Source organism: Hyperoodon ampullatus, assembly GCF_949752795.1.
Source record: "Hyperoodon ampullatus genome assembly, chromosome: 11".
Taxonomy (NCBI): Eukaryota; Metazoa; Chordata; class Mammalia; order Artiodactyla; family Ziphiidae; genus Hyperoodon; species Hyperoodon ampullatus.
The window spans coordinates 39,625,411-39,641,383 of record NC_136924.1 but is presented as its reverse complement, the minus strand read 5'-3'; the positions used below and the strand labels follow the sequence as shown (position 1 = coordinate 39,641,383).

Here is a 15,973-nt window from a genome sequence, read left to right as displayed (position 1 = left end):
AGAGCAGAGATCTCTTCTCTCACAGTTCTGGAGGCCAGGAGCCTGAAGTCAAGGTGTCAGTAGAGTCCTCCCTGCGACGGTTGCAGAGAAGGACTCTTCGTTGCCTGTTCCAGCTTCTGGAGGTTGCTGGCAATCCTTGGCGGCGTTCCTTGGCTTGGTAGCTGCCACCACTCTGATCTGTGGCTTCTTCCTTCTGCCTCTGTGTCTTCGCCTGATGTTCTTCTCTCCCTGTGTCTGTGTCCAGGTTTCCCTCTTCTTATAGGATTCCAGTCATTGGATCTAGTGCCCCCACCCAATCCAGCATGACCTCAACTTAACTTGATTACATCTGCAAAGACCTTGTTTTCATGAAAGGTCACATTCACAGGAACCTGGGTTAAGGCTTCAGCATATCTTTTGGGGAGACACAATCAACTCAGTACAATACATGAGCCCTTTCAGTAGGGCCTGGCACCAGAGGTCAGGGACTTTGCTGTTTTGTTCGCTCTTGTAATCCTGGTAGCTTGAATAGTGCCTGGCATATAGGTGTCCCTCAATATCTCTTGAATTAACTAATGATTTATTAACCATTTGTCTTCTGCACTACAGATATATTTTCCAATCTATCATTTGCCTTTTTGTTTTATATCTTTTGCCATTAAAATGTTTTAAGATTTTGTACAACCCAATATCTTCTATCCTTTCTTCCTCTTTTCTTTTCTTTTTTTTTAAAAATAAATTCTAGGCTTGAAGTCTTGGTTTCATTCTTCTACCCACCCCACGCCCCCCACCCTGCACCCAGGTCTCTCTCATATTTTGCAGATAATCTAGACTTTATTAAAAGAATTTTTACTGCTTTATTTTTTAAATGTGAATGCTTAATCTGTATGGAATTAATTGTGTAAGATGGGGCTCTTCTATATTTTCCCTTTGTCATTTGTGAAATTCTCATTATAGTAGGGTGTACATCTGAAAATTCCCATTTTGTTACACTGATCTATACATCTTTTTCTATATCAGTGTATTTTTTTTTTTAGTTTAGTAAAACAGATCTTTCCTTATTTTTCTTCCTTTTTATATTTTCTTGGCTACTCTCAGGCCAGATTTATATTTTTCCATATAAGCTTTATCGCATTACCCCCAAATGCATTATTAGGGTCATAATTGGACTTGCATTAAGTTTATATATTGAAAACGTATCTGCTTTTGGAATCGAGAAGAGAGGAATAAAGACACGCACAGAGAAGAGCGTGGCCGGCTGCTCAGTGGTAGCTTCTCCTGCCGCACTTGACCTTATGCTTGGCTTTGGGCCCGTGGTTTGTCTCCACCTGCCCTTTGAACAACAGATGTGATTCCAGGACTTGAAAACAGCCTCGTCTGAAGGAGGACTGGCTTGTCTGCTTTCATCTGCATTCTTCACAATCTGTTACTGAAGTACTGGTTTCATCTGCCCGTGGAATATGCTAAGATTTTACACGTGTTCAAAAGTGCACTAGGTTCTGGGTATTTGCCTCCAAGGTTAGACATGTCTGGTCGATTTGCAGGTCACCCCTGGGACTCCCCTTGACACCGAAGGCTGTCAGGTCACCTTGCCTTTTATTCTCATTTCACAGTTTCTGAAGGTTGCATTTAGGCTCAGCATTTTGTCATTCTGAGCCATCTAATCACAATTTTAGTCTTGTTGTGTTCTACAGGGATAATATAGTAAAAAAAAAAAAAAACCCACTAAACCAAATCATCATTGTCATTGTTTTCATTGTCATCATCATGCCTGCAGCAAAAAAGAAAAGGAAAACCCTACTGTTTTACAACTTCCTGTTTGTTACCAAACCATCAGTCTGTCTTGAAGGTCCAGAGTTGGGCAGTATGGTTGGAGGATGGATTGTTTTTGGAAATGTGGTTCAGCACCATCACCCATGGATTGGGTGGAACTGGATCAGGTGGACTGGATAGATCTAGCCTATGGATTAGACATTTCTAGATTTGGGGGAGTGGTTGGATTGTGATCATGGCATCTTTCTAGAGGTCACAGCATTGCCACCAAACTTACAGAATCCCATAGACTCAAAGAGCTGGAAAGGACCTCAGAGCTCATGCACCTGCCATCCATCAGTCTCTCTTCATTATCCTCCCTCTCTGTTGTTCACCACCTCAGGGGATGCTTCCCTTACCCAGTGATGTTGGACACGGAGTGTGGCAGATGTGACCTGAGCATCAACCTTAAATCTGCTTGTGTGGTCTGGCTTGGCCTTGGGCTCCAGTGATGGGCTATTTGAAGAGCTTGCCCAGGGCAGCTGCTGTCCTTTCAGATTGGTCCCCAGAATGAATGCATGTGAAACAGGCCTAAACCCGACCTGCAGCCTGAATCAGAAACATCTAGCCATCTTATATCAGCCAAGCTTCACTTGACCTGCAGATCCACTAGGGCAAGAATAAATGTTTGTTTTGTTGTCGGCCACCAAATTTTGGATGGTTGTTATGTGATAGCTGACTCAGAGTCTCTGTCCCTGGTGTCACTCTGTTCCAAACACGTGGTCCACAGAGGCTTGGGGAGCACCCAAACCCAGTCTGAACTGTGTCCTCTGCAGACTGCCGGGCGGCTCGTTGGAGTGGGGAGTGATTCACCTCCCAGTGTGAGGCTGTCCATTGCTTGTAGAGTCTGAGCCTCAACTGTGAGTCCAGACTCAGCCACCAGTGCTGGGCTGTTGTCATTGGCTACCAAGCATCCCTTGGCAGTACCCCCAGTAGAGTTATTTGAGCCTCTCTGTGCTCAAGCATGTCCTTGGGGGCAGGTGTCGGTGTCTCTGGCCTTCAGGCTCCTCATCTGTGGGTGAATCTGTAAATGTTGCAACCAATGTGCCAGGCTCTCCCACAGCTGAGGCAGGATGACACGTGTTCAAACCTTTGCTCCACTGCTTACAGCTGGGTCTTTCTAGCAAACAGTTGGTTTATTAGCCTTCCTAAACTTTGGTCTCCTCATTTGTAAGATGGACTTAGTCATATTTCCATTGAGGAGTTGTTGCGATGTTTAAATAAGATAATGTGTACCATGGCTGGCACCTAGTAGCTCTTCAGTCAAGTTCTCGTTCTCAGTGACATTTGCAAAGCTTCTATTACTTCTGGGAGTCCGTGTTCACTGCTCTGAAGTCAGCTCTGGCCCTTGTCTTTAGGCCATTAATGCTGGGACTCTGTGCTTGAGATGCTCACCAGCTTTAACTCTCAATTCTGAGCCACTGTCTCCGGAACAGTGCCCCCACTGCCCCCGGCCACCACCAGTGTTCTCATGCAAGGGGCTTTTATCTAAGATGCTCCACCTCGTTTGAACATCCATTTCATTCTTCACAGTACTCCTGTCACTTAAGAAACAAAAAGGAAATCCCGTTACTTTAACTGCACTCATAACAGGCAACAGCATCTCAAACTAAATACACTGCGACCTGTGCAGGTGACAGCATCATGTTTGCCACTCATGTAGGTTTGCATCAGCTTTGAACACTCTGTCTTGCTGGGGCCACATGGACAATCAGATGTGTGTGTCTGAATATTATAGGAAGCATTTGCTAAAAGAATTTCAACTTTCTATTCAAGTACAAATCTGTTTTGAGAGTTCTGTGTTCTTTTCCAGCCATGGTACTCTCATCCCTAGTACGAGGTTTGCATGTGACCAGATAGTCTTGATGATTGAATTCTCTGATTATTTCTACATTCTGGATGACTATGGCAGCTAATAGTGGGAGAGGACCTGGAAGAGCAGGAATCACTGGGATGGGGGATGGAGGGTGGGGAGACAGAGTAAGTCTGAAATTCTAGAGAAGACTTTTTTTGCCTGTTTCATTTTGACTATGAATGGGTATGTCAAGAAATACAAGTAATATTACTTATTAAAAAGAAAGCCCAGAACTCTCTTTGGTTTTATCACAAATAACTTAGGTTAGAGAATCTCCAGGTAGGGAGGAATGGCTAAAAAAGCAGTCTCCAGATTTTGTGCACCTGAATTCTACCTTCTCCTTGGGTCGTGTCCTTTAAATCTCTGGCTTATGTATAAACATGAGTCTTTTCCTTGGTTCCCCTTAACCGAGGCAGACTGACATTTTCAAAAGAGAATGTTACTAAATATAGTATCAAGGGGAGAACAATAACAATGTCGTGGCTGATCCAGCACCAAAGCAGTGAAATACCCAAGTGTGGAGCATCTGTAGGTCAGGTCTCAAGAACAAGTACAACTTCACAGTTCCTAGCCTGACTCAGTTTCCTCCTGCTTCCTTTTGTACGTCTCACAGGACAATGTCTTCTTGTCCTGCCTCACGATATTCTTGATAGTCTAACTACTTCCTAGCCAAGGCTGGATGACTACTTTGCACGCTTATCTGCCTCGTGTGGACTTTCTCACATCAGACTCAAGATTCATCCTCATGCCGTAGGAGTTGGGCGAGTGTCCAGGGTTCCCTTACACTGACATCCCCCCTCTTCTTCTCGTTCAGCATTTGTTGAGCATCTACTGGGTACTCTTGGGGTACAGAGGTGAAAAAGAAGTGCTGCTAATTTCTCTATCCACCGGCAGTTTGTCAGGTGCTTGCCATGTGGTAGGTCCCATATGAGGGACTGTTTATGATAGAAGCAAGCAGAGGGGCTATGGACGCTCAAAAAACACTTTTGTCTCTAAGGACTGGGAAGGCTTTCCCTGAGCTGGTGATAGCTGTGATTTAAGGATGCGCTTGCTATAGCATGCAAGCAAGCATTACAGGGAGTTCCGCTTCCTGTGTGGCTGAATAAGCTCCTACTAGACCAACTTTCCCAGAAACATCAACTATAAACACTGGGCGATGTGAAACAAGTTAGTAAATAAATAAGTAAATAAATAATCAAGTACCTGAAGGCTGTGGAGAATGAAACTAAGCAAACAGATTCCAGAGAGGAGTCAACTCTTGGAAGTGGGAATAACATGGAGAAATGTTCCCATGGAAACGGGAATAGCATGGGGGAGTATTCCCATGGAAACGGGAATAGCATGGGGAATGTTCCCATGGAAACGGGAATAGCATGGGGAAACGTTCCCATTTTTTTCAGCTTTTCACCTGAGTGAAAGCTAAGGTTGGTGCCTCATAAGGTAGATAAAACACTGATAGAAAACCAGCAGTCTTTCCAGCCTGAAGAACCAGAGAGCAGAGAGAAGTCTGAGTGACTAAGGCCATTGGGAAGTAAAGGAGGATTTCTGTAAAGGACAGAGCCAGAGAGTGGATGCTCCAAATTCTGTTTATAAATTCTACCCAAATCTCTGGCTGACCCTGAATGAAACAAGAGTGGGGCAGACTGCAAGGAGCCTGGCTAAGGATAAAAGAACCAAACTGAGATTTAAACTGCTGCCCAGCAGACAGAATCCAACCAAGTCTACTGACTACTCAAACAAATAAACAAAATTTAACAGAATCCAGAATCTCCACACCATAACATTCATAACGTCCAAGATACTATCCAAATTTATCAACATACGGAGAAATAGGAAAACGTGACCTTTCTCAAGAGAAAAGACTCTAAGATGATCCAGATGTTAGAATTAGCACTCAAAGTCTTTAAAGTAACTATTATAACTATGCTCAGTGATGCAAGGGAAAGTATACTCATAATGAATGAAAATATAGGAAATCTCAGCAGAGAAATAGAATTTTTGAAAAAAACCAAATGGAAATTCTAGAACTGAAGAAAAAAAGAATATCTTAAATAAAAATTCATCAGAAGGGCTGAACCACAGAATGGAGATGACAAAAGGAAGAGTCAGTGAGCTTGAAGATAGATCAACAGAAGTTACACAAACTGAAGAAGAGAAAGGAAAAGGTGAAAAAAAAACAATAGAACAGTTGCCTCAGGGACATGTGGAACAACATCAAAGGTCTAGCATAGGTATAATTGGAGTCACAGAAGAAAAGGAAGACCAGGGAAGAAGACATATGTGAAGAAATAATGGCTGAAATTTCCCAATTTTTGGTAAAACCTTTACATGTATAAATTTGAGAAACGCAGAAAACCCACAGTTGGATAAAAAGAAAAATCATAGATAAACTGAAAACCAAAATCAAAGAGAGAAATCTTAAAGCAGCATGTGAAAAATGACACATTAAAAGGGGAACAATTATTTGAATTACCATCTCCTTATTAGAGACGATGGAGGCCAGAGGACAGTGGGACAGAAACTTTACCATCCTGAAAGGAAAGCAGAAACAAAAACAGACAAAAACCCCCACATCCAGCAAAAGTCTCCTTTAAGAATAAAAGCGAAATAAAGATGTTTTCAGATTTAAAAAAACATAGATAAGTCCTTGCAAACAGATATTCACTATAAGATATGCTAAAGGAAGGGAAGGAATTTGATACTAGATGGAGACTCAGATGACCCTGAAGGAATAAAGAACATTGGAAATGGTAAATATCCAATTAAATATAAAAGGTTATTTTCTTCTTAATTAAAATGCATTTGAGGGCTTCCCTCGTGGTGCAGTGGTTGAGTCCACCTGCCAGTGCAGGGGACACAGGTTCGAGCCCTGGTCCAGGAAGATCCCACATGCCATGGAGCAACTAAGCCTGTGCGCCACAACTACTGAGCCTGTGCTCTAGAACCTGCGAGTCACAACTACTGAAACCCATGCGCCTAGAGCCCATACTCCACAACAAGAGAAGCCATCGCAATGAGAAGCCCGTGCACCGCAACGAAGAGTAGTCCCCGCTCGCCACAACTAGAGAGAGCCCGCGTGCAGCAACAAAGACCCAACACAGCCAAAAATTAACTTGTTAATTAATTAATTTTAAAAAGTGCATGTGAGTGCTTAAAGTGACCATTTTAACATTGTCTTTTGGGGTTTAGAATATATGTAGATGTCAAAAAACCTACAATTACAGCTTAAAGGACAGGGGCAGGGTATGAATCTACATGGTTGCAAGGTTCCTACATTTCAGGTGACGTGGTTCAATATTACTAAATAGACTGTTAAAAGTTAAGGGTGTGTGTTATACTCCCTAGATCAACCACCACAAAAATGATGCCAGAGGCATAGCAAACAAGTGTTACTCACATAGAGACTGGTGGATATATCCCCAAAGCACGAGATGCTTTGCAGGAGCTGGACTTGGAAAGACTGAATCACTCACTCAACTTCCAGTTACTGGGCACCTACCGGGGAGCACCTGCCTTCATCGAGAGAGCCCAGCAACAACTCCATGAAATGGTGTGGCCTAATGTGGAAGAATCAGTCTACGATCTAAGTGATGTTCCGGGAATGGTGGAAGTGACAATTTGGTGAATCAGAATATGCCAGGTCACAGTTTGTTATTCTTTGAGGAACTTTCTTAGGGAAATGCCTCCTAGAAAAGACCAAAGGACAAAACTTGAATGGTTAAACACTTGAAAATCTGTTTTATAAATGTTGCAGTTTCGCCTTACATTGTATTGTAAATTGCCTCCAAGGTTGTGATAAGTGTAGTTGATTCGCTGCCCTTTTCATCCTAGGAATGAGTGGTGCGAGGTGGGGGCAGGAGGCACACTGATGTTTGTGAGGTGCTTAGTGCCTCTCTGGGGACTGTGCTCCCGGGCATTGTATCCTTGGTGGTGCTCTGTGCCCACAGGGGATGGCACGCCAGCAACCTCCGGACAGGCTGCCTAAGGCATCCCCAGCCTCCCCAGTGCTTCTCAACGCTCCCTCCAGGCTGTGAAACATTTGCCTACAGACATTTTCTTACTATTTATTACATATGTTTTTATGAAAGGACTGAGCAGGAGGAATTTGCAATGAATAATTCATGTATAATTGTTTTCAAAATATAAAGTAATTTTTCAAAGAAAGCCACCAATCTATCCGTTTCAGAGCCCCACTGCAGCTTGGGTGCCTGTGCGTGGGCCACGGCAGTCTGTCTAAAGGCTTTTGCTCCATCCCGAGCTGGGACAGGCTCCTGCGCAGAGTGGGACGGGCTGGGTGTGTTTGCAGACGGTGCAGAGCCTCCAGAATTCCCAGTCACGCACTCCTGCCCCGGTCCCCAGGTGGGCCCCTGAGGCAGCCTTGGAATCCAGCGCTGCTCCCCACCTCCACCGAGCCCCCGGCAGCACCGCCACACCTGCCTTGCCTTCCCTTTCGCTCTGCTTCCAAACCCGCACCGAGCGCATCCTGCAGCTTGTTTGCTTCACCACACATACAAGCCAAGCCAAGGCCAGTGCCCGACCGACTGGGCGGGCACAGACACAGCAAGCTGCTGTCACATTCAGCTCATTACTGACATAGATGGCCAGGGGTGCCAGTTCCCTGGTCCTAGCCCACACGCCAGAAACGGGGGCACCAAAGCAGGGGCTGATGGCTATACTGCTGCTGTGGGTACCCTGTTGCTGCTGAGTAGGTTTATATTCTGCAGACCTAGTCTGCGGAGGCCGGGGCACAAGGCTCCACCTGTCAGACCCCAGGGAGCAGAGGAGAAACTGTCTCCTGACAGCTTCCCGGGAGGTTCTCCTCTGCGCCCGGGGCATAGGGGAAAGTGGGAGGTGGCCTCATAGCCACTTCTTAGAGGCCTCCCACCCTCTGGTGTCCCAAGGGCATCTCAAGGTGTTCTGTCGAGACTCAGATTAGCCTTCGCCTGTGTGGCCTGTTCGGATACCTGTGAGAGTGCTAGCACTCCATGGAGGAGCACTTCCCCCACTTCCTACTGTCGTTTCCTATCCACTTCCGCCTGCCCTGTTCTTTGTCTGGGCCCCAGTGACCTTGTTCCAACAGTGGAGTTCATCATAGGGGTTAAGAGGAACTGGGTTTGAACCCCAGGTCTGTCACTTTCTAATCGTGTGACTGGGGCAGCTCTCATAGCCTCAGTTTCCACATCTTTAAAATGGAGTTAGTAAGAGTGCTTTTTCATGGCTTATGACAGGGATTAAATGAGACGTTAATACCTGTAAAGATCTCAGCACAGTGTCTGTCATGTAATAGGCATAAGCACTGCTACATGGTGATGATGAGGATGATGGTTATTATGGTGGTGATGATGGTGATGATGGTGATGATGGTGGTGATGGTGGTGATGATGATGATGATGGTAATGGTGGTGATGATGATGTTGATGGTTATGATGGTGGTGATGATGGTGATGATGGTGGTGATGGGATGGTGATGGTGGTGGTGATGGTGGTGATGATGGTGGTGATGGTGGTGATGATGGTGATGATGGTTGGTGATGATGGTGATGATGGTTGGTGATGATGGTGATGATGGTGATGATGATGAAGGTGGTGATGATGATGATGATGGTGGTGATGGTGGTGATGATAGTGATGATGGTGGTGATGATGGTGATGATGGTGATGATCATGGTGGTGGCGGTGATGATGGGTACTATCTCATCCCATTCTCCTGCTCCCTTTCCCCTATTCAGCTTCCTCCACAGAATGCAGTCAGTGTGGTGCTAACCCCGCCATTCCTCTGCTCTCTAACTTACTCTGGCTTCCTGTGCCATCACAACCCCTGATCATCCCCGTGTTAATGGCTGATCTGTGTGTTCCCCAACACTCAGGCACAGCCTTTCTTCTAACCCATCTCCAGACTTGGCTCTCTCACACAGCTTTCCTGCATCTGTCTAGGAAGAGTCCAGTCATCCTGGGTGTCTTTGGCCCTTAGATGCATGGACACATTTTGAATTGTGATTCATTGTCCTTTTCTGGAAGGAAAGAAGCCATGTTTTCTCATTTAAATCGTGAACCATGAGAGCAGCAGGGGTGCTGTCTTCTGTCCCACCTCTCTTCCCCTCAGCATCCCTTCTGGGAGGTTCACCTCCAGCCAGGCAGCTCTGTCCAGGTTGTTGACTAACTGGCTATGGGCAAAGGGATGCCAGCGTCACGTGCCCTTCGAACAGCCCACCTCATCAGTTTCTCCTAGGAAGGTGTCGTCTCCTGGGAAGAGTCATCTAGATGATTCTGCTTCAGTTTGCACTGCAGGGAAGTGTGTTTTCTCAGTTGCTTCCCACCCCCTGCCCACCAGGGGTGTGAATTTTCTATTCATACAAAGTGGAAACCGTTGGTAAAAAGTGGGTTATGTGCACTGGAATGAAGGGATCACGGATAACTTTCAGTGAGTGGATCACATCAGGAGAGGAAAAAAGGGGTGTCCACGGATCCCCCTGCAAAAAAACATAGTAACTTACAGTTTAAACTGTGGACCATCATGAGACTTCGATCAAAATTCTACTTTTCCCTCCTCAAACCACCTTGCTTTATCTTGTTCATGTTTCCTAGGATATATGTGAATATAAATCTCACTTATGAGCCTTGAAAGCCACTGCTGTCACAGCAAATGTGAATCTGAAGACCTGGACGGCATGGCCAGGGAAAAGGTCTGCAGCGATGCTTGCAGCCCCGAGTGCCTGCCGTGCCGACCGACCAAAGCCAGGCCGGCCACCCGCCTGTCTCTTTGTTCACTCATTCACTCAACAAACAAGCCTGGCACTGGGCCCTAACCCCAGGACACTGGGCCTCGCCCGCAGGGAGGCCTTGGGTGGAGGCAGACAAGTAACAGTCACAGGCTGGAGCGCAGGGGCCATGGTGGTGAGCCTGCCGCAGGGCTGGAGGGGCTCAGCTGGCAGGGACCCCGGGACCACCTAACGGCCTCTCCCCTCGCTTGTCTTCCTTGTCAGGTCCTGGAAGATAACGGAATGCCGATGGATGACAATCAGTATGCTCTGCTGACTGCAGAATTAGGATATAAGAAAGAAGGGATGAGTTATCTTGATTTTGCCACAGGATTTGAAGGTAGCTAATGGCCAAGTGCAAACCTGTCTCCCACCCGTGGCCCTGCCGGTCTTTCCGAGTAGCGCCACTAGGCTGCTGGGGTTGAAGTAGTGTGAGCTAAGATGTTGAAACGGTGCGTGTGTCCTAAGACTGAAACAGACATTTAAAAAAAACTTTTTCTTTGTGTTTCGGCCTTTTTTTTTTTTTTCACTCAGCCACACCGTGAGTGCAGAATTTTGTCGGACAGAGCCTTCTACAAATAGTAGGAGCCCAAATGGTTTCTAAAATTTACTCCTCAGCCTATGCTCCTCCAATCACACCTCATGTCCTTTAAGGTTCTCCTCCTAAAAATAGATGCTGGTTATCTGTAATTGGTGACACCCATGCACCAGCAAGGCAAATGTTCTTCCTCCCTTTTTGCAGATAAGGGAACAGAGTTGCTAAAAGATGCAGTGACTTGCCCAAGATCACCCGGCCACTGTCCCTCCCCTCCTGCCCCCCACCCCGGACCCACATGGTTGTCAGGAAATTTGTTGGGCACCGTGGAGTCCGGGCTGGAGGCGGGGCCTCCCGTTTGCCACCTGCTCTTTAACCTGCTCTCCCAGCCGCACGCCAGGGAGACGGATGACCAGCACCCAGCCTCCCGCTTCTTGGCTCTGTCATCTTTCCCGTCCCTTGTCTCCACTCTTACTGAAGTTTAGGTAGACAAATAAGCCCTCTGGAAAAGCTGCAGAAATCACGCATATATATGCATGATTCCATGGATATATAAATGCACTGCAGGCTGGATGGGGCAGAACCCGGAACCCTATTTGCATTTTGCCGTCTTCCCCGGGGTTGGCCTGGGAGATGACTGGACGGTGTGGTGGGCCTCGCTGGAGAAGCTGGGCGCTGGGACTCCTCACCCATCCACCCCCCCCCGCAATTTCATTTGCCGATCCTAAGGGAGAGAGGTCCCACACCCCCCAAAAAGACAATACGAGAAGCCATGGAATTTTAGGATTTTGACACTTTCTTTGGCTACGTGTTTTGACTTTTTTGAAGGACAATAAAAAGAAGGGAAAGGAACCCCCATTTATTTTAGTGGGTGCTTCCAGTGCCCGGGTGCATCCATCGTTGAGGTGAGGAAATCGGGGCCCAGGGTGAGGGGTCACTTGCTTGAGGTCCCAGGGTGGTGAGCCTGTCACAGAGCGAGCACCGCACTCGGCAGCTTCCTCCCTGCCCTCCTCCCCGCTCTCTGCCCTCCATCAGTCCCCCCAACATATGGCCAGATGCTGAGGGTGGGGGAAGATGGTGGCTCCAGGCCATTGGGGGGTTGGGGGTGGACACGGCAGAGGGGATCAAGCAGCGGGGGGCAGGGGGTGTTATCTGCCAGGAGTAGCGAAGCCCGGGGAGGCCACTCCAGGCCCAGGTGGGGGTAAGGCAGAGGCCAGGTTCAGGGCTGGACTCCGGGATGCCCACAAGCTCCAGACGCCCTGCCCGCTGCCTGTCCTGCATACCACGTTGGGGGCGGGGGGCTGTGGGTGCGACATGTACAGAGATTCACATCCAAAACCAAGTCCCAGGTTGTAGCCTGGCTTTAGACAAGGGCACACTCAAAGTGTCACAACCTGATGGAATGGGTTGGTTTTTAAGTGGAGGTTACACCTCCTTCCTCCATTTTAGGAGAGAGAGAGGGCCTAACGCAGTAATCAACCAGCTGGGTTCTGGAATCCAACGGGCCTGGGTTAGCTGTGATGTCTGTGAGCCCTGTGGCCTTGGGGAAGTTGAGCCTCCATCTCCTCATCTGGAGAATGGGCATAAGAATAGGTTTCCTTGTGTGTAAACTGGGCTCAAGAAGAGACTGTACCTCTTAGGGTTGTTGAAAAGACCAGGACTTGTCCAGAGACCTCTAGCACAGAGGAGGTCAGGACCTGCCTCATGACTGAATTACACTTTCCTGTGTTTAGGACCAGATTCTAGGAAACAGAACAGGCAGGAATCCTCATTCTCTGCCTCTGGGAATGGAGAGATGGGCAAGATGTGGTCCCTGCCCTGGAGGACGGACAGAGGAGCCAGACAGGAAACGTGCTGGGCAAGAGCATGGCCCTGGTGGTCTGGAGAACAGGTTCTTCTCGTGGTGACGGGGACATGTCTAAGATCATAAGAGAGTTCATGCTAGGTTCAGTCCGCGGGGTCGTAGTACCGTATAGTGTTCTAACAGGCCTGGGGACCAAAGAAGTCAAGTGTTGACATAGAAATAAAGAGCCGTGCTCGCCACTAAGGGAAGTCCCCTGATTTATGTCATTGTTTCAGATCCTAAGATGAACAGGCCAGAAGTGAGTTCATCTCAGACTCCAGTTCTTTCCAAAGGGAACTTGGACGGCTACTTTATAACTGCTGAAGAGTGCCTGAGACAGTTCCCCCGGAGACTGAAGGAATCCTTCTGGGTAAATCATGACCTCTCTGCTGCTTGGCTTCTCGGGACACCCCTCCTGCCCTCTCCTCGCTCGCGGCCATTCAGCTGCAGCGGGTGTGAGCCCTGCGGTCCCAGCACATCCCGCTCATTGGGGCACAGAGCGCTCCATCCGCAGACTCGGGCTTGCCTTTTCTCCCCTTCCCGGGACAGGGCTTAACTCTGTGATCCCCTCCCTTCCCCGAGGCCCTTCCCTGCTGACACTTTGCTGGGTCTGCCTTCTGCCCCTCAAAGGCCTTGGAGAAGTAAGGAGACCCTCCTCACAAGACGGGGGGGCGGGTAGTGGGAAGGGGCATGACAACCCGAGTTCCAGTGAATTCGGGATGCTTTCAGGCATTCCATCCACTCTACTCCTGCACTCACCAAACAAGCATTGTGCACTTACATGTCATAAGCTGGACTCTCTGCTAAAAGCTGGGGCTGAAATATGGGAGCCCTGCTCAGGGAGCTCAGTCCAGCCCAAGACACAGATGGTCAACAGACAATTTGACACATCATGATTGGCTGCCGTAGAGGGACCGGTGCTGTGCTATGGGAGCACAGGGGAAAAAAAACCATTAAGGAGGGCTTCCTGGAGGAGGTGACCCCTGAACCAAATCTTAAACCCACAGCATATGCTGGCCAGAAAAATAAGGGAGTGAAAAATAGAAGAGTGGGCTTGCTTAAGGCGGGTGGCAGACAGGTCATGGGCTTTAGGGAAAAGCTCCCAGGTCTGCGTGACCAAGGCGTGGTTTGCATGCAGAAGCTGTAATGGATTAGACAGGAGAAATAGCAGCCATTCAAACACAGAGGCAGGATTGACCTCAAATGTTTTTGTGTTGAGAAGTAAAAGAGGGTCATTAAAGTGGGAAGGAAAATTGATAAATCGACCACATTAGCTACAAAACGGGGCAGAGGGCACGAGGGAGTTAGAATGTGTCCTCGCCAGGGTGTGGAAACCCCAGGGTGTGGAGACCCCAGGGTGTGCAGGGGCAAACACCTCACTAGGTGAAGATCCAGTGAGTCCAGGGGAGGAGAGGTGGGGAGCACCCTGTGGGTGGAGCCAGCCCCCAGGGACAGGGCATCCAGAGTTTGCTGTGCTTGAAACATCTTCCCCGCGTGGATTGCCAATTGGAGATTCATTTTGGTTATTACTGAGCTCCCATTTTAAAATATATACTTATGATGACTGTCTAGCTCGGATTTGCGGCATGGTTCTGACTTTGACTATTCGGTCCAGCCATCAGACCGTACGTCCTAATTCTTGGTTTGAAAACATGTGGTCACCGTAAGCAGACAGGGGGAAGGGTTAGTCCTCATTATTTCGTCCAGTGTGATGCCCAGCCGAGAAGAGCACAGAGCAGGCGGGGGTCATTTACGGGGCGGAGAGCCTGGCGGGAGGGAGAGAGGGCGGGAGGGGAAGCAGAGGCGCGGGGGCAAGCAGCCCCTCCGTGCTGGTTCGCAGGGCCGGGTGGCCATCGCCCGCTGCTGCCTTTGTCCTGCTGCCTCACCCATGGCAGCGCAGGCCCCTTGTTCTGGCCCCTCCCCGCCTGTCTCCTCCCACTCTCCTTTCCCCTGGGGACACGGGGAGGCCAAGCTCCCTGCTGGCGCCACCGCCTTCCTACGTTTATTATCAGTGTAGCTTGGTTACGGCGCACAGATGTCCCGTATTTCCTAAGATGGTCTTTACTTTAAATAGTTAACTAAAAACATTCACCAGCACCCACCCATCCTGCAAAGAACTTATAACCTAGTAGATAAGACAAAGACGTGAACCCCTAATTGCTAGGGTTTGTGTGATACAGACTTGGGTGCTGGTTATATCCAGGTTCCCTGGGGGGCTGCTCGTTGCCCTCACGCGTATATGTAAACGGGACAAAGAGTGTGTCTTTTTTAAAAAAATAAATTAATTTATTTTATTTATTTATTATTTTTGGCTACGTTGGGTCTTCGTTGCTGCGTGCAGGCTTTCTCTAGTTGCGGCGAGTGGGGGCTACTCTTCGTTGCGGTGCGCGGGCTTCTCATTGCAGTGGCTTGTCTTGTTGCGGAGCACGGGCTCTAGGTGCATGGGCTTCAGTAGCAGTGGCTCGCGGGCTCTAGAGTGCAGGCTCAGTAGTTGTGGCGCATGGGCTTAATTGCTCCGCGGCATGTGGGATCTTCCCGGAGCAGAGATCAAACCTGTGTCCCCTGCACTGGCAGGCAGATTCTTAACCACTATGCCACCAGGGAAGTCCCAAAGACTGTGTCTTGATTGTTGAGTGGAAAGGTACAGTCACTTTATTTCCTTTATTGAGTTCCTATTCATGAGAAATTCTTGAATATCTCTCTCCATCAATAATGAAAAAACTATTTTGTATTAGTTGAAAATGCTATTAATCCTGCTGTTGCTGTTGCTGTGTTTGCCCAGTGATTTTGTAGCCAAATGAGTCCATCTCAGCACAGTTAGGTTTACGGACAACAGCACAGTTGAGTAAGGCAGCCTCAACCTCATAGCCCAGGCCAGAGACCACGAACAGTCGAAGGAAATCATTCATTGTGACCAAACAAGGGGCGTCCCCCCTCCCTGACTATGGTGAGGAAAGCAGGCACAGAGACCCCCTGGGTGACCTGGGGACATGACCTGGGGACAGGTTCCTGTGGCCCTTGTGGGTTCACCTTCAACCTCACCCTCTAGACAGCGTCCGTGCAGGTTCAGGCGCATGTCTGTGAAGTCATGTATATTTTAAAAAACAAGCAGGATCAAAATCCCCACACAAATAGGGTCTTCTATACACATGCTTCTGCTGCTGCATTTTTCGCTTCACAATCTGTCCTGG

The 15,973-nt window shown here is 48.1% G+C and overlaps 1 protein-coding gene across 1 annotated transcript in view; it reads left to right on the top strand.

The window, feature by feature from the left end:
- Window positions 1-15,973, top strand: part of EFCAB6 (EF-hand calcium binding domain 6) — a gene marked incomplete at both ends in the record, with an annotated part of 231,404 nt that overhangs the window by 128,674 nt on the left and 86,757 nt on the right. Inside the window, 2 exons of the mRNA XM_079714428.1 lie at window positions 10,630-10,744; window positions 13,019-13,152. Coding sequence (XP_079570554.1) covers window positions 10,630-10,744; window positions 13,019-13,152 — 249 coding nt within the window. The remainder of the gene's footprint in view (window positions 1-10,629; window positions 10,745-13,018; window positions 13,153-15,973) is intronic.